This window comes from Microchirus variegatus (assembly GCF_963457635.1).
Source record: "Microchirus variegatus genome assembly, chromosome: 15".
Taxonomy (NCBI): Eukaryota; Metazoa; Chordata; class Actinopteri; order Pleuronectiformes; family Soleidae; genus Microchirus; species Microchirus variegatus.
In genome coordinates this window covers 20,837,262-20,858,403 of record NC_139816.1, presented here as the reverse complement: position 1 = coordinate 20,858,403, position 21,142 = coordinate 20,837,262, and the positions used below count along the sequence as shown (strand labels likewise).

At 41.5% G+C, this 21,142-nt stretch overlaps 1 protein-coding gene across 1 annotated transcript in view; it reads left to right on the top strand.

Annotated features, from left to right (window-relative positions):
* Positions 1-11,214: 11,214 nt before the first annotated feature.
* Positions 11,215-21,142, top strand: part of LOC310937512 (sodium channel protein type 5 subunit alpha-like) — a gene marked incomplete at both ends in the record, with an annotated part of 107,106 nt that continues 97,178 nt past the window's right edge. Inside the window, 6 exons of the mRNA XM_083901795.1 lie at positions 11,215-11,337; positions 11,437-11,580; positions 11,809-11,936; positions 14,430-14,510; positions 14,998-15,126; positions 20,455-20,546. Of these exons, the coding sequence (XP_083757921.1) occupies positions 11,215-11,337; positions 11,437-11,580; positions 11,809-11,936; positions 14,430-14,510; positions 14,998-15,126; positions 20,455-20,546 (697 nt within the window). The remainder of the gene's footprint in view (positions 11,338-11,436; positions 11,581-11,808; positions 11,937-14,429; positions 14,511-14,997; positions 15,127-20,454; positions 20,547-21,142) is intronic.

Here is a 21,142-nt window from a genome sequence, read left to right as displayed (position 1 = left end):
CAGATGTCGTCAGAATCGACAGAGAATCGCAAAAGAAAAAAAACATTGAACAAATGTATTTTATTTTCCTTCAACTAATAAAACAAAACACTCTATTTAACGTTAGACAGTTTGTAAACGTTTATAGAAAAATATTTATCTGACATATTTACTGTATATTTGAAATGGTTTTTTTTGTTGACAGTGTGAACAAGAAAAATAAAAAATAAAATCATAAAAACATCTCCAGTTTAGTTAAAGTGTGATTGTACGTGTCTGTGAGAGTGTGAAGAGTTTGTCATCAACATAGCGCTTTGAGATGACGCACACACACACACATGTGCGTGCACACACGCACACATGTGCGTACACACAGATACACACGCACACACAGACACACTCATACTCGCGCACACGCATACACACACAGACAAACACACACATTCTCTCTTTGCCTCTTTGCCCAAAATCTGTGAATCATTTCCTGTGTTGATTTTCCTAGTTGATGTTACTGTTGTTGGTGGTGTTTATGGTGTTGTTGTTGTTATTACTGTTTTTGATGGTGTAGCCGTTGATGATGTAGTTGTTGTTGTTGTTGATGATTGTATTGCTGTTGTTGATGATATAGTTGTTGATGGTATTTATGGTGTAGTTGTTATTACTGTTGTTGATGGTGTAGTTGTTGCTGTTGTTTATGGTGTTTATGTTTTTGCTGTTGTTTATGGTGTAGTTGTTGCTGTTGTTTATGGTGTTTATGTTGTTGCTGTTGTTTATGGTGTAGTTGTTGCTGTTGTTTATGGTGTTTATGTTGTTGCTGTTGTTTATGGTGTAGTTGTTGCTGTTGTTTATGGTGTTTATGTTGTTGCTGTTGTTGATGGTGTAGTTAAATAATGGACCAGTTACGGTTCTATCCGAAAATGTACTAATGTTCATTGTTTTCATTTGAGTCATTTGAGGCGGCGTTCGTTAACTTGTTTGCTAACATGTTGATGTTTGTATTGCTTGGGGTTTTAACAGCAGGTTGAACTTCACGCAAATCAGACAAAATAAACTAAATTTGTGTATGTAAGATGCATTTATCAACACATCTAAAGTTCCAATTCTGCACTTTCCTTTACACTTAATGAAAAATTTGACTGCACTATCTTGTCATATGTTTGTTGTTTGTATCTGGTAAATGTTGTGAAAGCTCTTGATCCTTGGTCAGTTAATAAATACTTGACTTACAGTTTTTTCCATTGGTCAGAAACTACATTCTCAAAACAACATGGACAAATCTCCAAACTACTTTGCAATTGTCCACAACAGTATTGCATTTCTCATTCATTACATCAAATTGCAATTGTCTTAGACATCTTTGCAAATGATTAAGTACAGGTAGCCCACAGTTAGCACAGTGAGCCTACATTTAGCAAAGTTTCAAAGTGAATAGATCCAAACTGATTGTCAATTCTCAGTTGAATTAATAATTGACACATATTGTTTGATTGGTCATCTGAGATGTGTGAAACTCCTCCTCCTGTTCGTTCTATTTTCACCAGGCATTTACACAGAAGCTCCTTCTGATTTGATCTCTGAAAATGAGAGGTCATGTAGAGGTCATACCAAAGTATGCACTTGTATGGGACAATGTGAATTTCCAACGTGGCCTGGGGTCCGTTTCACAAAGCAGGTTTAGTGAAAACTCTGAGTCTGTTAACCCTGAAATGCGGGAAACTCTGAGTTTTCCGTTTCACAAAGGGAGGTTAGTCAAACCAGAGAAAGAGGAGTAACTCTAGCCTGTTTCACAGAGAGAGGTAACTTAACCTCTCGGTCAGTTGCCATGGTAACATGCTCTTTGAAACTAACCTGGTCGGGAGCAGGTTTTTCTCCGCAAACCTTGAGTTTCTCTCTGTCTCCGCCCTCTTTCAGACACACACGGTATTTGACTTCCTCATTTATTCAGTCAGCAGTTTTGAAGTCTGTTCTGCGTCTACATTAGAAGTTATATTAGGTTGAGACTATTTCACAACCATGTGCTTTTGACAATGATCGGGTGGATGAAGGTGCAGCATTACTGTGCAGAGAATTACATATTCGTCAGGAGATGATTATCAGACCGCGCATAGATGTTCTTACATTTCCAGACATTTTTCTTTTTGAGTGTTACTGTTTCATGTCACAGTCCAATCATTTACATTCACAACATAATCCGTCCTTACATTTCAACATTAACAACTGGAGTCACGCTCTCACATCACAGCAGATATTGTGTGTTGCGCTGCAGTTAAATTTTTATTTTTTTTTTACTTACAAATTTACACATTTTTCTTTTATACGTCATAGATGCAGAGCACTTGAACGTGATATAAAGAATGAGAAGTCATTTATGTGTGAAAACATCATTATGTTGGGGATAAAACAACTGTACAGTCAAACAGCCACTTCATATTTACTTTATGTAAAACATGATCAAAATGAGGTTAATCCCATGAGATTATACCGAGGTCTTACCTGTTTGAACAATGTTTTTATGTTTCATCTTAAACTGCTGCCAACTGTGCTTCTCGCCCGCGGGATTACACCTAAATTAATAATCTACAACTCAAGCAGTTTCCCCCTGTAATATTATCGTGATTGTGCAAAGGACGACATTTAAACTTCCTCATCAGCAGCAGTGTTCTCTACGACACCGTCTCCCTCTCTTTTGCTGCTGTGTTACACTTCCTTCTAAAAACATGCTCAAACTTACCGTATGAGCGCATTAATATTGTCCAACTCCAGTGGGTGAATAACGTCACCCTCCGCTTCCTCGTTGTCATGGTGACTCGTTGAAACGGGGCTCCATTCATGCTGTCTTTTTATACTTGTGGTGCATGCGCTTAACTCGAGGTGAAACTACTCTGAGTTGAACAAACTAACTCAAATCAGCTGTTGTGGAACCGAAAACTCAGAGTTTCCTTTCTCAGAGTTCAGGGTTAGACTGAGAGTTTGTTGAACCTGCTTTGTGAAACGGAGCCCAGATCATCAGGGCCTGGTTCACTACTCATCCAAGGATGGTCATGGTGTTCCTACCACCGTAGTCTACTTTCCTCAATCCTATGGAGGAGTTTTTCTCTGCTTGGTAGTAGAACGTGTATGAACATGTATGAGCATCAGGCTCAAAATCAGAGGTCCCTGCTCCATGTGATGATATTACAGGTCAGTGCAGGGGATGGTTGTGACATGCACGATGTTTCTTCACTCATTGCGTCACAAGGGAGAATAAACACTGTCATGTTAGTTTTGAATCTCCAGCTTTATTTGGGTCAATGACAAATAAAGCTTCTAAAAAGGTATTTTTTTTAAGTATTTTCAAAATGGATGTAATGCATATTTTTGAGTCCAGAACAATGTGCTTGAACATTTCTCATATATGGTTTAACTATTCTAACTGTTTTAACTCATTTTTTAACAGTATCTTTAACTTCACAACAACAAAAAATATCAGGTGGCACAATCAGCTATTTATAAAAAAATATATACATTCCTAATATTTATTTTAAAATTAATTATTTGGCAACTATACATTAAGGTGTCATGAAAAGATTACATTTTGTTTTTTTTAGATAATGGACTTGGACACAAAAATATGCACGTCATGTCATTGACCCATTTACAAGCACTGTAGGCTACATACCATTTTCCTTGTTTTTTGTTTATGTGTTTATATTACAGTTTATTGTGCTGTATACATTTTGTTTTACTTTTTTTTTTAATTTGATGTATGGAAGTTAGTTTATATCTGTGAATAAAAATGGTTAAAATTTCCTTGGCAGTATGTGCCAAGTGCAATGTGTGATGTCAAACCTTGGAGGGTACTCTACCATACCAGAAAACAGAGCATTTAAAAGTGAATGGACAGAGCAATATATGTTAATTCTTCCGACAGCAAATACCAAACCTTTATGTCTTATGTTGTGAAACAGTTGTATTGATCAAAAGTGGAAATGTTAAGCGTCACTACTAGATCCATCGAGAAAACATATCCTCAGGAGCCCCAAGTGATAGCCCACAAAATAATGGAGCTGAGAGCACAGAATAAAAGATCTACCAGATTTATCACAGTTTATTTACAGCCCAGCAACGTGCAAATGAACGTTCATTGAAAATTGCATGGATTTTGGGGCAACATAATAAACATTCAGTGAGGGGACAGTTGTGAAGGAGTGCTTGAACTCTGCTGCTGAGACATTACTTCATCAAAAAGATGATTTGGTGCCTGTTTTATTTTACTTGGAAAAATAGGCATTTGGTGCCTATTTTCTTTTACTTGAAACGTCTCAAGTGATGTGATGATTGTTTAGAAGAGCAGTAGTAAAGAAATGTGAAGAAAGGGGCTGTTTTTAGCTCAGTTTTCACTTTTTATTTATTGTATGAACTGAGAATTTGGTCATGTTTTCTTTTACTTGCAATGTTTGCCACAACACTCATTTTATGTATGGCATAGACGACCATTTATTTTCCATAATATCCCACTTTGAAAGTTGAAATAATAGATTGAAATGGTAAGGAATTGTGCGCTGTTGATTTATTTACAGTTGTTGGATGAAATTGAGACATTATGAGATTCAGACCTTTGCTGTAAGGACATTTTAGTAACTGGACCTCTTTGAATTTGATTTGAATATCAGTGAAACACCAGCAGCAGGTTTTCTTCTGGTGAAGATGCTACTGGTGTTTCACTGACTGATGTCGCATCATGCTCATCACCTTCATCACCTTCATCATCCTCCAGAACACAGAGTATGACACAGGCTCCTCCCCTTCATTCCAGGAGCCAATAATCTGCTTTCTTGGATTTTTCATATGGATTTTTAGTCCATGTGAGCTAAAAATCACAGATTTTCTCTTTGGACTTTGGTGTGGGAGAGTGAGTGGTTTACAAACGTCCTGTTGGAAAAGGCTGTTTAACAGTAAGATAAAGATGTGAACATGTTCTTAAATGAGGTTTTATGAAGTCAATCCGTAAGGAAAAAACAACTCTCCCTTTAATACGAGGTGTCACATGACTCAAGGTTGATGTTAACATGGTGCATTGGTGTGTGTGTGTGGTGTTTTCTCTCTGTATCAGTGTGTGTCCTGAGGGCGGCGCTGGTTCAGCCTCTGCTTTGTTTGTGTTGGTGCTTTGACCCAGAAACCTCAGACTCTTCTTCTTCTTCTCTGTTTCATAACATCTTCTCTTCATCTCTCACTAAAATCCTCTCCTCACATCAGCCTGTTGTCAGGCTCTCAGAGTTCCATTTTACCCTTGAGCAAGGCAGCAGGAGGGAGCCTTTACTCTGGAATGAAAAGAATGTGGAAAAAAAACCCTTCTGTATGTGTGAAGGTTTAAGGGGCGGGGCTTCATCTTACAGTTTTTCTCAGTCGCTTTGGTGCTTTTCTCAGATCAGAATGAAAATTCTCATAACTATTAGTTCAACCTCCACAACATTATCATAGTAACTATTTCTCCTTCTTGTTTTGCACATGTATCAGTTGCTTTCATACAATTCTCTGCTGTTTTATAACATTATCATGTGCTTCTGTCATGTCAGTCAAAATGAACTATACTTATAGATGCTGAATAGTCGTTCCCAATAAAACTAATAGTCTTCATTTCATTGCTTGAGTCATTACATACAAAACTGTTGAACTAGTTATCAAATTCTCTCAAGCAAATGTTAGAGCTTTCTTTGTCATCTTTTCCTGTTGAACAATTGCTCTCTTCAGATTTCACTCATGAGGAGGCGTGTGAAGTATTAGTGGTAACAAATGACAAGACACATGTTCACAGTCACTCAGGGATGAATCCCATGAACCCTCACTTACAAACATATATGAACCAAGCAGGACATAGTGTGAAACATTTCTACAATTCTGTGACACAGAAATGGAAGTTCAGCATCGTGGAAGAGGGGAGAGGATGTGGGGAGGAAGAGGAAGAGGACAAAACAGGGGAAGAGGGAGAAGAAGAGACTAAATACATAAGCAGATTCCTCATGAAATTAGAGCTACAGTTGTGACCATGTTGTCAATCACAGCCTCACAATGACTGAGGTCAGAGGGTGCAACCAAATGTTGGAAGAACCACTGTGAATTCAATCATTCAAACATTTCATAGGGAGAACATGTATGTATAGTATTGGACAGTAATCCAACATCTTATAATATCTCACTTACTCCTCTAAATACAGCGTTGTGTAACTTTACTGTAGTTTTCAAATGGCTGCACAAGTAGTGTATATTGCTGTTTTGAGCATTTTCAGGTAGTGTTTTTATGCATTGGAAAACACTGAGAGAATAAACTCTCATAATGAAAACATGACAAAGTCATTTGACTATCTTGTTCAAAAACGATGGTGACAAGACGTCTCATTTTGATGACACTGACAGTCGTGTTGTGTCGGTCATGAACGATTCGTTGGAAAGAACTGATCTTTTGAGTGAAAGAACTGACTGGGATCACTTCATGAACTGATTCCTTTCTTTCTTAGTTCAGTTGAGCTCAGCAGCGAGCGTGGTGGCTGGGAGTGGAACTGCCACATTCTGTGAATCATTCAGAGCGGAGAGTGACTAGTAGGAAGAACTGTGTCTGCCACTCTCACTCACTCCTGGACGATGTGATTTGTTTGTCACCCACTGACTCGCTCATGATTCGTGAACGTACTGACACAGAGAACTGTCACGGAGGAGGACGTGAATCACGTTCACAGCTCACGCTGTCGCTCACTCATCGTGATTCGCGAACACAGAACTGTCACAGATTCACGTCCTCAGAGAAACAGTCGCGAGTGCAGTCACTCACTCACTGACCCGCGCAGATACCACACTCAGGGAGGACGTGAGTCACGTAGCAGGGCACTGGGCTCCTGCTAAGCACTGAAGGATTCGGTGAACGAATCATTTTAATGAAGGGATTCTAGGGATTCAGTTCACTCAAATGAACCGTTCCCATCACTCACTCACTGGCAGTTTCATTGACATGAAGACTTGCTTTTGAGGAATGGAATATCCATTTTGAGCAAGTGACATGCTGAACGTCACCGGGCAACACGAGATCTAAACACGGCAACACTGAGAACTCTGTGTGAACTCATGTGACACTGTTTATTGAAAAGTTACGTACCACAGCTTTAACTTGAGCCTTTAGTGGCGTTTAACTGAATAACTAATTAACTGAATAACTAATTAACTAAATCATTTAGTTAGTTAATTAATTACTTGTTTTATATTATATTATATTATATTTGATCACATGGTGAGAGAAGTTAATTTACAGGAAGTCATCATACTCGATCTGTGTGTGTTTGTGTGTGTATATGTGTGTGTCTCTCTATGTGTCTCTATGTATGTCTCTGTGTGTGTGTATGTGTGTGTCTGTCTGTCTGTGTGCATGTGTGTGTGTGTGTGTGTGTGTGTCTCCAGACCATCTGCCTTGTGTAATTGAACGATTGGACAGGCCTCGTTTTTCAGCCTTTCATGCAGTTATTCTTCACAGCTCCCAAATCTGATTTCTGAAGTGTGTGTGTGTGTGTGTGTGTGTGTGTGTGTGTGACTGAGTGGATGACAGCTTTTGATAAGAATGGAAAACAGAGCTAGATTTTCCTTTGATGTGGACACACACACACACACACACACACACACACACACTGACGTGTAGGGTACAGTAGGTCCTGATGATCTGCTCTGGTTTCCATTCTGCTCCGACACTTTGTCACGTATTCACTTGTTTGTTGTTTACAAAAATAAAAAGGGAAAGAAGCAACAAGCTGAAGCACAATTTAAACAACAAGAAAGTGTTCACTACAGGAAAAGTTTAGAGACAAGAGGACAAGTTTAGAGACGAGAGGACGGGTTTAGAGACGAGAGGACGGGTTTAGAGACGAGAGGACGGGTTTAGAGACAAGAGGACGAGTTTAGAGACAAGAGGACGAGTTAAGAGACGAGAGGACAAGTTTAGAGACGAGAGGATGAGTTTAGAGCCGAGAGGAGGAGTTTAGAGACGAGAGGACGAGTTTAGAGACGAGAGGACAGGTTTAGAGACGAGAGGACGAGTTTAGAGACGAGAGGATGAGTTTAGAGCCGAGAGGACGAGTTTAGAGACGAGAGGACAGGTTTAGAGACGAGAGGACGAGTTTAGAGACAAGAGTACAGGTTTAGAGACAAGAGGACAGGTTTAGAGACGAGAGGACAGGTTTAGAGACGAGAGGACGGGTTAAGAGACAAGAGGACGGGTTTAGAGACGAGAGGACGAGTTTAGAGACAAGAGGACGGGTTTAGAGACAAGAGGACAGGTTTAGAGACGAGAGGACCGGTTTAGAGACGAGAGGACGAGTTTAGAGACAAGAGGACGGGTTTAGAGACAAGAGGACAGGTTTAGAGACGAGAGGAAGGGTTTAGAGACAAGAGGACAGGTTTAGAGACAAGAGGACAGGTTTAGAGACAAGAGGACGAGTTTAGAGACGAGAGGACGGGTTTAGAGACAAGAGGACAGGTTTAGAGACAAGAGGACGAGTTTAGAGACAAGAGGACGAGTTTAGAGACAAGAGGACGAGTTTAGAGACGAGAGGACAGGTTTAGAGACGAGAGGACGAGTTTAGAGACTAGAGGACAAGTTTAGAGCCGAGAGGACGAGTTTAGAGACGAGAGGACAGGTTTAGAGACGAGAGGACGGGTTTAGAGACAAGAGGACAGTTTTAGAGACAAGAGGACGGGTTTAGAGACGAGAGGACGGGTTTAGAGACAAGAGGACGGGTTTAGAGACGAGAGGACAGGTTTAGAGACGAGAGGACAGGTTTAGAGACAAGAGGACAGGTTTAGAGACAAGAGGACGAGTTTAGAGACAAGAGGACGGGTTTAGAATCAAGAGGACAGGTTTAGAGACAAGAGGACGAGTTTAGAGACAAGAGGACAGGTTTAGAGACAAGAGGACGAGTTTAGAGACAAGAGGACGAGTTTAGAGACGGGAGGACAGGTTTAGAGACGAGAGGACGAGTTTAGAGACTAGAGGACAAGTTTAGAGACGAGAGGACAGGTTTAGAGACGAGAGGACGGGTTTAGAGACAAGAGGACAGTTTTAGAGACAAGAGGACGGGTTTAGAGACGAGAGGACGGGTTTAGAGACAAGAGGACGAGTTTAGAGACGAGAGGACAGGTTTAGAGACGAGAGGACGGGTTTAGAGACGAGAGGACAGGTTTAGAGACGAGAGGACAGGTTTAGAGACAAGAGGACAGGTTTAGAGACAAGAGGACGAGTTTAGAGACAAGAGGACGGGTTTAGAATCAAGAGGACAGGTTTAGAGACAAGAGGACGAGTTTAGAGACAAGAGGACAGGTTTAGAGACAAGAGGACGAGTTTAGAGACAAGAGGACGAGTTTAGAGACGGGAGGACAGGTTTAGAGACGAGAGGACGAGTTTAGAGACTAGAGGACAAGTTTAGAGCCGAGAGGACGAGTTTAGAGACGAGAGGACAGGTTTAGAGACGAGAGGACGGGTTTAGAGACAAGAGGACAGTTTTAGAGACAAGAGGACGGGTTAAGAGACGAGAGGACGGGTTTAGAGACAAGAGGACGAGTTTAGAGACGAGAGGACAGGTTTAGAGACGAGAGGACGGGTTTAGAGACAAGAGGACAGGTTTAGAGACGAGAGGACAGGTTTAGAGACGAGAGGACGGGTTTAGAGACAAGAGGACAGGTTTAGAGACGAGAGGACGGGTTTAGAGATGAGAGGACGGGTTTAGAGACAAGAGGACAGGTTTAGAGACAAGAGGACGGGTTTAGAGACAAGAGGACAGGTTTAGAGACAAGAGGACGGGTTTAGAGACAAGAGGACGAGTTTAGAGACGAAGGACGGGTTTAATGAAGAGAGGACAAGTTTAGAGATTAGAGGACAGGTTCAGAGAGGAGAGGTTTTTTAAATGACTTAAAGATGGCGGCTGATGAAGGACATGAAGTGGTGGACGATTATTAACATCACGTGAAAAAAGACGTACTGAAATATTGAGGAGACGCTGAGCTATAAAGTGACGAATTTTACTTTTCAACTTAAAAAAAAGATTTGATCATTTTACTAACAATCACAAAAACGTAAATGGACGCTGAATCGTCATCACAACAAAACTGCAACATGAAAAACATTTATGACACTGAGACGAGAGGACAAGATTTGAGATGAGGATGAATTTTGCGTCTCAGAAGACGTAAATATGAATTACAGAGATTGACATAAGACGACGACTGAGATGAAAAGTGTTGTGATGAAAGTGTTAATGAGATGAGAGATTTTTATCTCCTGTAGGAAAACCAGGATCGACAATGAGAAGATGTTGTTTACCTGTTGTTTACCTTTTGTTGACCTGTTGTTTACTTGATGTATACTTGTTGTTTACTTGATGTATACTTGTTGTTTACTTGTTGTTGACCTGTTGTTTCCTTGTTGTTAACCTGTTATTAATGTGTTGATTGCCTGTTGTTTACTTGTTGTTTACTTGTTGTTAACCTGTTGTTAACTTGTTGATTGCCTGTTGTTTACCTGTTGTTTACTTGTTGTTAACCTGTTGTTAACTTGTTGATTGCCTGTTGTTTACCTGATTTACTTGTTGTTAACCTGTTGTTAACTTGTTGATTGCCTGTTGTTTACCTGTTGTTTACGTGTTGTTTTCTTGTTGTTGACCTGTTGTTGACTCTCAGCGGGTGTACCGGTCCAGTCAGCAGCAGGATCAGGATGAGAAGATGTTGTTTACCTGTTGTTTACCTTTTGTTGACCTGTTGTTTACCTGTTGTTGACTCTCAGCTGGTGTACCAGTCCAGTCAGCAGCAGGATAAGGATGAGAAGATGTTGTTTACTTTTTGTTGACCTGTTGTTTACCTGTTGTTGACTCTCAGCGGGTGTACCGGTCCAGTCAGCAGCAGGATCAGGATGAGAAGATGTTGTTTACCTGTTGTTTACCTTTTGTTGACCTGTTGTTTGCCTGTTGTTGCCTCTCAGCTGGTGTACCGGTCCAGTCAGCAGCAGGATCAGGATGAGAAGATGTTGTTTACCTGTTGTTTACCTTTTGTTGACCTGTTGTTTGCCTGTTGTTGCCTCTCAGCTGGTGTACCGGTCCAGTCAGCAGCAGGATCAGGATGAGAAGATGTTGTTTACCTGTTGTTTACCTTTTGTTGACCTGTTGTTTGCCTGTTGTTGCCTCTCAGCTGGTGTACCGGTCCAGTCAGCAGCAGGATCAGGATGAGAAGATGGCTGGCTTTGTGTTTCCAATGGGACCAGAGAGCTTTCAGCGCTTCACGCCGGACTCCCTGGAGGCCATCGAGCAGCGAATCGTCCAGGAGAGGACGAGACGCAGCAAACACTACCAGGAGGTAGACACACGTTTAACTACACACACGCACACACACATACGTTTACACACGTGTGTGTGTGTGTGTGTGTGCTTGTGTGTAAACACGTGTGTGTTTTAGGACCTGGGTGACGTGCAGATCCTTCGGCATCGGGCCGACCTGGAGGCAGGAAAACAGCTGCCACGCATCTTCGCCGACATCCCATCTCACCTGGTGGGCGTTCCTCTGGAAGACATCGACCCGTACTACTTCAAAGACCACAGGGTATGTGTGTGTGTGTGTGTGTGTGTATCAATGTGTGTGTGTGGATGACATGTTTCTGGAAACACCCTCTGTGTTCTGGTGGAGAATCCCTGGAAGATGAATCAACCCTTTGTTTTTTTGATTCATGGAAAACCAGAGGGTCTGTGTGTGTGTGTGTGTGTGTGTGTGTGTGTGTGTGTGTGTGTGTGTGTGTGTGTAAACACATCTCTCTCTCTCTCGTTCTTACAGACCTTCATAGTCCTGAACAAAGGGAAGGCCATCTTCCGTTTCAGTGCCACGTCTGCTCTTTACTTCTTCAGTCCCTTCCATCCTGTCCGCAGAATCGCCATCAAGATCTTGGTCCACTCATATCCTGTGTGTGTTTTGTGTGTGTGTGAGAGAGAGGACTAACATTGGATATACCATATGAAGTGAGAACATGTTGTCTGGTACTCACATCTCTAAAAGGCTTTTTAGGGTTAGAATTGGGTTTAGGCCATGATGTCATCAAAGTGATCTGATCGGAAAACCGCAGTCATGGATGTATTATAAAATCTCGATAGAGCTCCGACAATTTTTACATGGTGGCCACTGTGGGTACTGCAACAATACTCCCATGGGGCCCAAAAACAATATACTTCAACATTACAATGTCTGATTGTAATGTTCTGAGCTTGAGCACATGCCGTAATTGGCTCTTCTTTCTTCATCTTCAGTATGAATATGGTGATGAAGTGAGGTGTCAGCGTGACATTACATCTACATGTGCTTTAAAAGGCCTCGCTGCATTCAGTCCACTCCACACTGGCGTCCGCCGAGGGCTGCAGACGTCAACATGACAGATATTACTTCACACCCAAAACTCAACAGCTTTTTCCCAACACACACCAACACACAAACACACCAATCCCCCGTCACGTCACACTTATCTATTTTTGCCTCGGGCGGCGGCGGCTGGTGTTGAGCGACGTCGAGGCGGTGGACACGCCGCTGTTGTCAGGAGATGAGTGGGTGAAGAGGTCGGCAACGTAGGTGTGGTGCTGCTGATGGGCCCAGTGTGTGTGTGTGTGTGTGTGAGATAGAAGAAACAAAAATGAAAACAAGTGTGTGTTAGATGCTTTAAGAGGAGACGTAGTGGTGAAGAGGGTTTTTAGTACGGCGTGTGCGTTTGTGTTTGAGTCTTTTATAAGTGTTTGTGTGTGATTGAGTGTGTTCTGGATTTCTGCCCGACCACACCGGCGCCACAGTGACAAGCTGTGACCTGAGGTGGGCACACACACACACACACACACACACACACACACACACACACACACAAACAAGATTCAAGCCACTCTAACCAAAGACTCGGCTAAAGAAAGCTATGTCAGTTTTAGGGCCAATTCCAATTCCTATCTTAACCCTCAAGCTCAACCCTTATCTTAACTGGCCTCAAAACCAAGTGTTGAGGGTTATTTTGTCACTTAGAAATGGGACACCCCTTAAATGCAGATACGTCTTCAGACTGTAGGGGGCAGAATAACGCCAAAGCTGCGTCCAGTCTGTCAACTCCAAAAAAGAAGAAGAAGAACACATTTACGTCAGGATTATTTATTCTGATCCGTTTGTCAGTCAAGTTATTAGGTTGTCAGTTAGTTATAAGATGATACTCATACAAATACGCCATCTTTGTTATGTGAACACACGCAATGCATTCTGGGTAGCCCCTGCTCCCAAGGGTGGTCTCAGAAAATCTCAATATTGAGGGCGATACAGCCCTTAAACTTGACCCTCAACTTAATTTTTCTGAGAATCGGGACAGAACTTCCACTAGAGGGAGTTTTTGAGATTGAGGGTTAAGCAAGGAATTGGAATTCACCCCAAGTCTACCATCTTAAGAACATGTTCATGGTTTGGTGTGGGAGAGTGAGTCTGTCTAACAGTGAGATAAAGACGTGAACATGTTCGTAAGATATCGTAGACTTAAACTGACGTAGACTTCATGATAAAAATCCGTTTTGTTTGTTTTTCCATAGCAGCAGGGTCCGCTCTTACTATATGTCCCTCAAGCAGCCACACCTGAAAAACAAGCTGAAATAGCCCTTTAGCTCATGAACTCAGTGATGAAGTGAGAGATAAGAAGGAGAGAATGGAGAGGAGGAGCAACACTGGCCCCTGCAGTGGATGTGGGAGGTGTAATGACATTACCGGTATGGTGGCCTGGGAGGTCCAAAACAGCAGAGCTATCATTACGGTATAATTAGCTTGTAGCTCTGCGGCGGTGGGAGAACAGTTTTGCGTTGTTTGTCGATCGGTAACCGTGTTACCTCGCCGCCTACCGCGGCACTCAATCAACAATTACGCCGCCGCTCAAACAACTTTGAGCCGGAGTTGGTCGTCGCTCACGCGGGGGGAGAATGTTCCCTTCTGTCAAATTACAATAATTATGATTCATTTATAGCCGTGATTGACAGCGGAGCGCGGGTTCCCCCTCCTCCCTCATGGCGTGCTCCACGCGGCAGGTGAAGGTGATATTTAGCACACGTTGGCGCCGTGTGACAGTCCGGGAAAAGTTACTGCTCCCTGTTATGTGATGATTAGACATGAGTGGGCTCTCTCTTCACCACTGCTGTTAATGGAATATTAATTAGCTGAAGTGAGTCGCTGAAATGCACACATTAACCCTGTCTTTTATATGTGTGTGTGTGTGTGTGTGTGTGTGTGTGTATATATATATATATATATATATAATTTTACATTTATGCTTCGTTTGCTCAGTCACCTCCTTCTGAGTCACTCACAGCTGAAAATAACTCAAAACCAAAGATTCTTTTTAAACATCACATGAGATAAAAGTGAATATTTGTCCTTAACCTACTCACGTTATTCAGTTTGTTCATTATGTGCACGATCCTGACCAACTGCTGCTTCATGGCCATGTCTGAGCCGGCGTACTGGGCCAAATACCTGGAGTAAGTATCAAACATAAGTTTTTAAGAGGCTAAAAGGTTTCAAAAACACAGCTGATCTGGTTTTATTTTGAAATCTATGGGGGAAACTGAGACATTTACTTCTGTCAGGGTTAGTTTTTACTGTTGGCGAACAGGAACTGAGAGTTTTACTTTGAAAATTGAGGTTGTGTTTAAGGGTTGACAATCAGAAACTCCAACTTCTAGTTTTACGTCTCTGGAGTGGTGGTCTTTTAGCATGGATGAACAAAAACAGAGACTTACTTGTTTAAGTGTAGATGAAAAGAAACAAAGACTTTTATTTTAAAAGCTGCAAGATCACACTTTAATGTGGACGAACAGAAACTAAGACGCTGATGAACAGGCAGTGAGGAGACTCATATTTTGGAAACTGAGGTTGTGTTTTAGCGTGAACACTCAGAAATCCTTCTCTTCTTTCTTCCATCGCTCACACTTGCCTCATCTTAACCCCTCCCCCCCCCCCCGCCAGGTACACCTTCACAGGTATCTATACGTTTGAGTCGCTCATTAAGATCCTGGCGAGAGGTTTCTGTATCGGACCCTTCACCTTCCTAAGGGACCCGTGGAACTGGCTCGACTTCAGTGTCATCGCCATGGCGTGAGTGTGACACACACATACACACATTTGGGTCACGTTAAAGGGAAAGCTCAGGTTTTTGGGAGTATGAAAACATTGCTGCCATTCGGGAAAAAAATGATTTTAGCCTCTTAACAAAAGAAAAAGACAGTTTATGTCTACGATGTCTGAAGAACATGTTCACGTCTTTATCTCACTGTTAGACAGACGTTTCCAACAGGAAACTGAAACTGAAGTTTCTAAACCACTCACTCTCCCACACTAAAGTTCAGTGATTTTAACATCACAGCACACAGGAGTTGTTGATCCATTGCTGCCTCCATTACGAAGTTCAAAGGTCTTATTTTGTCATTTTCGTCATTCAAAATCCTTCATTCAGATTTACCTCACAAAGGAACCACACGAGGCAGCAGTAGACTGCAAGCTAAAATCACAGATTTTTCTCTATGGACTTTGGTGTGGGAGAGTGAGTGGTTTACAAAAGTCTGTCTAATAGTGAGATAAAGACGTGAACTTGTTCTTAAGATATTGTAGACTTAAACTGATGGAGATTTTATCAGGTTTTCCGACAGGAAATTGAAGTTTAACTGTCTGAAATAATCAAAAATACTTAAAAACCTCTCTGAATGAGTAGCTTTGCTATGATCACACAAATCGTCAAAAACGAAAGTTGTGAAATAAAAACACTCTTCACAGCAGACTGATGCGGCGATGAGAGGAGATGATTTTAATCAGATTATAAAAATATCTCTGCCCTCTGTGACCTCCGTGCGTGTCCACTCTCCTCTGAAGGCCACGCCCACATGGCGAGCGTGACCCGTCCACTCCGTTAATTGACTGACTGATGGGAAATCACTGCCATTTGGTTTGGTTAGCAATCAGGCGGCAATCTATCAGTGGGCCGAGTAGCTGCGGGCAAGCGATGAGGGACGCCACCGCGAAGATAAACGATCGCAATGAACCGATGGGATCGATACTTGACCCCGAGGCTCGGCTCTGAGCGTGTGCTGTAATGAAGCGCTGTCACCTCAGCCGGCGCCACGCGCTAAATTGAAGCGTGGTGATGAAGGTGTCCTCAAATGGAGAGACAGCACGTCTGTGGACTCACACACCGTGACCCCTGTGACCTCTTCGCTGAGAGAGAGAGATGACGACACTTGAAGGACAAAGTCGACATTAACATGCTTTAAACATTCAGTCTGTCCACTTTGATGCTAATGTACATTACATAAAAAAAAGAGATTTCTCAATATAAATCAATTATAATCAAATCAGTTTGAACAGGATCTTTCCTTGGTCCCAAAATGATTTTTTTTTTTTTTTTTTTCGTAGAATTTCTTTCTTTATTCAAATTTAAACAACTTAATTTTTTTGGTTAAATTATAATGAAAACAGTAAATGTAAAAGGATAAGCCAAAACAGGTCAAATTCATTCCATCTGATAATTATTAAGTAATACATTCATAAATTAATAAATTACCAAGGTGCGTTTATAAAAGTGGAAAAAAAAGTTTTTTTCAAATTTTCAAAGTATTAAGTAAGTATTTTAAGACAACAACAACAACAACAACAAAACACGTTTTAATTTAAAGTATCTATACACTAACATAAACATACTTGTGGTTAGTTCTTGTAGTTGTAGTTCATTCTTAATTTCTATCAATAAACCTTTTTAAGTGTTACGTACTGGACCTTTAAGAACATGTGTTTATCTCTTAGACAGAAGTTTGTAAACCACTCACTCTCCCACACCAGAGTCCATAGAGAAAATCAGTGATTTTAACATCACAGCACACAGGAGTTGTTGATCCACTGCTGCCTCCATCACTAAGTTCAAATGTCTTATTTTGTTCATTTGGTATTAAAAATCCTTCGTTCAGATGTACCTCAGTGACAAAAACTGACCACACGAGGCAGCAGTAGACCAGCAGCTCCTGTGTCCCTGTGGGCAAAGATCAACTGATTTTCTCTGTGGGGTTTGGTGTGAGAGAGTAATTAAACATTTGACACCTCAAAAGTCACAGCTCTGAATCTGATTTATAAAAATATCATTTAAAAAATGAAGCAGACTCCATGTCCTTGCTCCATAACTTTTGTGAAATCCGCAATAAAAGAATCGCTGTCATATGATGAATGTGCAAGGCATTCTGGGAAATGGAGTGAAACCTTTCGCAGTTAAAAAAAAGTTATTGACACACACGTTTGTCCAGCTATTCTTCTCAGGACTTGTATTGACTTCCATTCATTTAAACAGACTAAACAAAGCCTTATCACTAACCTTAACTGAACAACAATCCAAAACTAGTCCTAAACTTAACCAGTTCATGAGGACTACTGGTCCTGACCAAACAAACACACACACACACACACACACACACACGCACGTATAATTACATGGCTGCCATCACTGCTCATATATTAAAGGGGAATTTCATATACTTTAACATGACCAAAAATATCAGCAGGAAACTGAAGTTTGTAAAATACTCACTCTTTACAAACTTCAGTTTCCTGTTGGAAATCAGTGAGAGAAAGACATGAACATGTTCTTAAGATATCGTAGACTTAAACTAATTTGATTGGGTTTTCCAACAGGAAACTGACATTAGTAAACCACTCACTCTCCCACACCAAACCCCATAGAGAAAATCATTGATTTTAGTTGTCAGGGACACAGGAGCTGCTGGTCTACTGCTGCCTCGTGTGGTCAGTTTGTGTAACTGAGGTAAATTTGAACATAGAATTTTAAAGGCCGAATTCACAAAATAAGACATTTGAACTTAGTGATGGAGGCAGCAGTGGATCAACATCTCCCGTGCGCTGTGATGTTAAAATCACTGATTTTCTCTATGGGGCTTGGTGTTGGCGATTTTGGTCTGGAAATTCTGGTGGGGCCATGCACGAAAATCTTATAATGCAATCCAGAAATACCACATATTACTCTCATACCCTCACACCAAAAACCCAGTAGCAAGTGAGAGAGGGAACAACAGCACTTTTGACTTTTGCAGCTGAATAATTCCATCACAAACAATGGGGAAGAATGAACTATTCACACACCGCGACACGACATAAAGGGTCTACAGAAGAAATTGCGTTCATGAAATGAAAACTGCGGACCTTTCATTGGGGACAAAGTTGAATTTATTACTAACTTATGCTCAACAACATTTTTGAAACAGGAATACTTATAAAAGCTTATAAACCTCCCCACAGCAGTGCCCTAATGCAAAGACGCCATTGCTCACACTTGTCAGAAATTAAATTAAAAGACTAACTGGTGGAAAAACGACAGTGTAAATGGTGAAATGCAGTCATTACTTGATATTGAAGTGTAATGACATTAGTAGCAGAGATGAACTGGTCCTCAGGTCTCTCTGTGTCTCTCTGTGTCTCTCTGTCTCTGCTAGTCGTCCTCTTCGCTCGACCCCAACGCCTCCACTGTAATTCAATCAGTCTGCTGCTCAACGCCAGTGAAATATGAGCTGTAATGGCAGCCGTTAGTCGCTCAGGATCAGATTACTCAATCTAAACGGGGGCCCAAAATGGCTGCCGTCGCCACGGTGCCTTTCCGGCTCTAATGCCGTGTCCTTATTGGATCTGAGCGTGAGCTGATCACAGTCTGGACTGGACAAGGACTGGAAGTCTGTCCTTACATCTGTAACATGTCTTCTCATAGAAGTAGAGTTCAGCAAAGACTGATTTTACCTGTGACTAAGCCCGACTCTGGAGGACTGGCGGGCCATTAGCTAGCTAGCTAGCTAAAGTCTGCTATTGTTATATACACAGAATCTCTGGAACGTCGGTAATGATGCAAATTTCCCCAGGGGACAAATAAAGGATAAAAATAAAAATAGTTTTCACTGAAATTTAAAAATAAAATAATTATAAAAATTCTGTAACATTAGCATGTCGTAAAAACACTGTTTTACCTTCATGCTAACAACAAAAAGCTGCTAGCTATGACTTAGCGTCTGAAAGAAAAAGCCGACAGAAAAACTGTGACGAATACGAATCATGTGTTTCAATGTTTTGCATTAAATTTAAAGTTTAGCTCACACAAGTGTGTGCAAGTACTAGCCGTGAAAATGATCTGCACACATACTGTATTCATGACATTTTTCCTCCTCCAGTTTAGTAAAGTTACACTCTGTGATTTTCTTACAGCAGCAAACATGTTGTAAAAATCACAAATTTCCTGTCCGATCTCTGCTCATGACTTATATCTCTGTTGCAATTGCTCTCTGCAATTTTTTTGATGCTGCAACAAATCAGAGGAGTGTAATTTGAAACCATGACAGTATTTTCAGACTCTTTTATGTTTGTCTTCTTTTGTTGTTGTGTGTTGATGACCACCACACTGCCCCCAACAGGTTGTTAACAGAGTTTATCAAAGTAGGGAACCTGCAGGCGCTGAGAACCTTTAGAGTGCTGAGAGCCCTGAAAACTATCTCAGTCATCCCAGGTAAGGCCTAACCACCACCACTAGGGGGCGACACGGCACAGAAAAAAAAAAAAAAGAAATGGTGTCATCGTAACGTCGTTGTGGTGATTGTTCTCTCCTGTTCGTCTGCCGTGTCTTTCAGCATTAAACCCCGCCCACCTCCCACTCTCTGCCCAGTCACAGGTGTAATCACCTGATGAGAACAACGGAACGGTCAAGTCAGATTTGTCAAAGTCAAACACTCGACTGGAATGAACATGAAAATGTTATTTATCAGAGCAGATATTCTGATGATTCATGTGATTGTCAGGTACAGACACTAAAAAAAACTGATTTTAGCCACTTAGTAAAAGACTCAGCTGATAAAATCGTCTACGATATCTATCTCACTGTTGCTCACCTCGCGGGGACTCAGGAGCTGCTGGTCTACTGCTGCCTCATGTGGTCACTTTGTGTCACTGAGGTTCATCTGAACGGAGTATTCTGGCTAAGTGATTAAAATCAAGTTAAGCTTGTGTCCCCACTGACAGTCCCCTTTTAAATGCCTCAGTTGTCCCACTTTGTGACTCCACCAACCTCTGAACTTTACTGTAAGTCGGTAAACTTCTCCACAGATGATAAGTTTTCTGCAGATTCTCTGAAGTTCTCATGACTAAGCCGAGTTCATCTCCAGTTTCTGTGACTGGCTTTGAAAACCTGACTTCTCCGTGTCACGTACAGCCACAGTCTCTGTCGGTTTTGAACGCCCACTCTTGGCCTGTCTGGACTGTATCTCTCTGTCTGTCTGTCCTTCTGTCTCTCTGCCTCCATCTCTCTGTCCCTCTGTGTTGGCTCGTTGTTGTTCGGTGTGGTCATACCCTTCTGTGTGGGTCTTTTTTTTGTGCTTGTCTCCCGGCTTGTTGCAGATATGTGACTGAGTTTGTGGACCTGGGTAATGTGTCAGCCTTAAGGACGTTCAGGGTGCTGCGAGCGCTAAAAACCATCTCTGTCATCCCAGGTGAGGAAGCGGATATCAAACGCACCCCTCTGCCCTCGGCCTGCAGTGGCTGTGTTTGGAATCTCACCCTGCATACTTCAGGACTCGATACTGCGCTTTTAACACGTCATTTAGAGAGTATGCAGAGGGCGAATGAAGCACTGGTGACTGTTGTGAGACATGAGAGGGTTAACTAACAGCAGCTTAAAGGATTTAATCAACTCTGTAACTCAGAGCTACCTCACTATCCCCGAGTTAGGATTCTGAGGATTCTGTATTTAAATGTTTTTGTTTTGAGAAACATAATCGGTCAGCTAATTTAGTTATATTATATATTATATTATATATTCATGTCACAGCAGATGTAGATATGAATTTATTTGAAAAAAATAAACAAATAAATGATTGTTAAGAATCTGCTGTTAGCTTTTAGCTCTCATCCTCTGTATGTCTTCACTTTGCTTGTTAGCAGATAGCATGCAGTGCTAACAGCGTCATTAACACACAAGTGTTTAATGTTTACGACATGTTGTCATTAGCATGTGATTCATTAGTTTACAGATGTGACTCAAGTTCTGAAAATGTCAGAGAAAACAGAAACATTTTCAGTTTTGTCT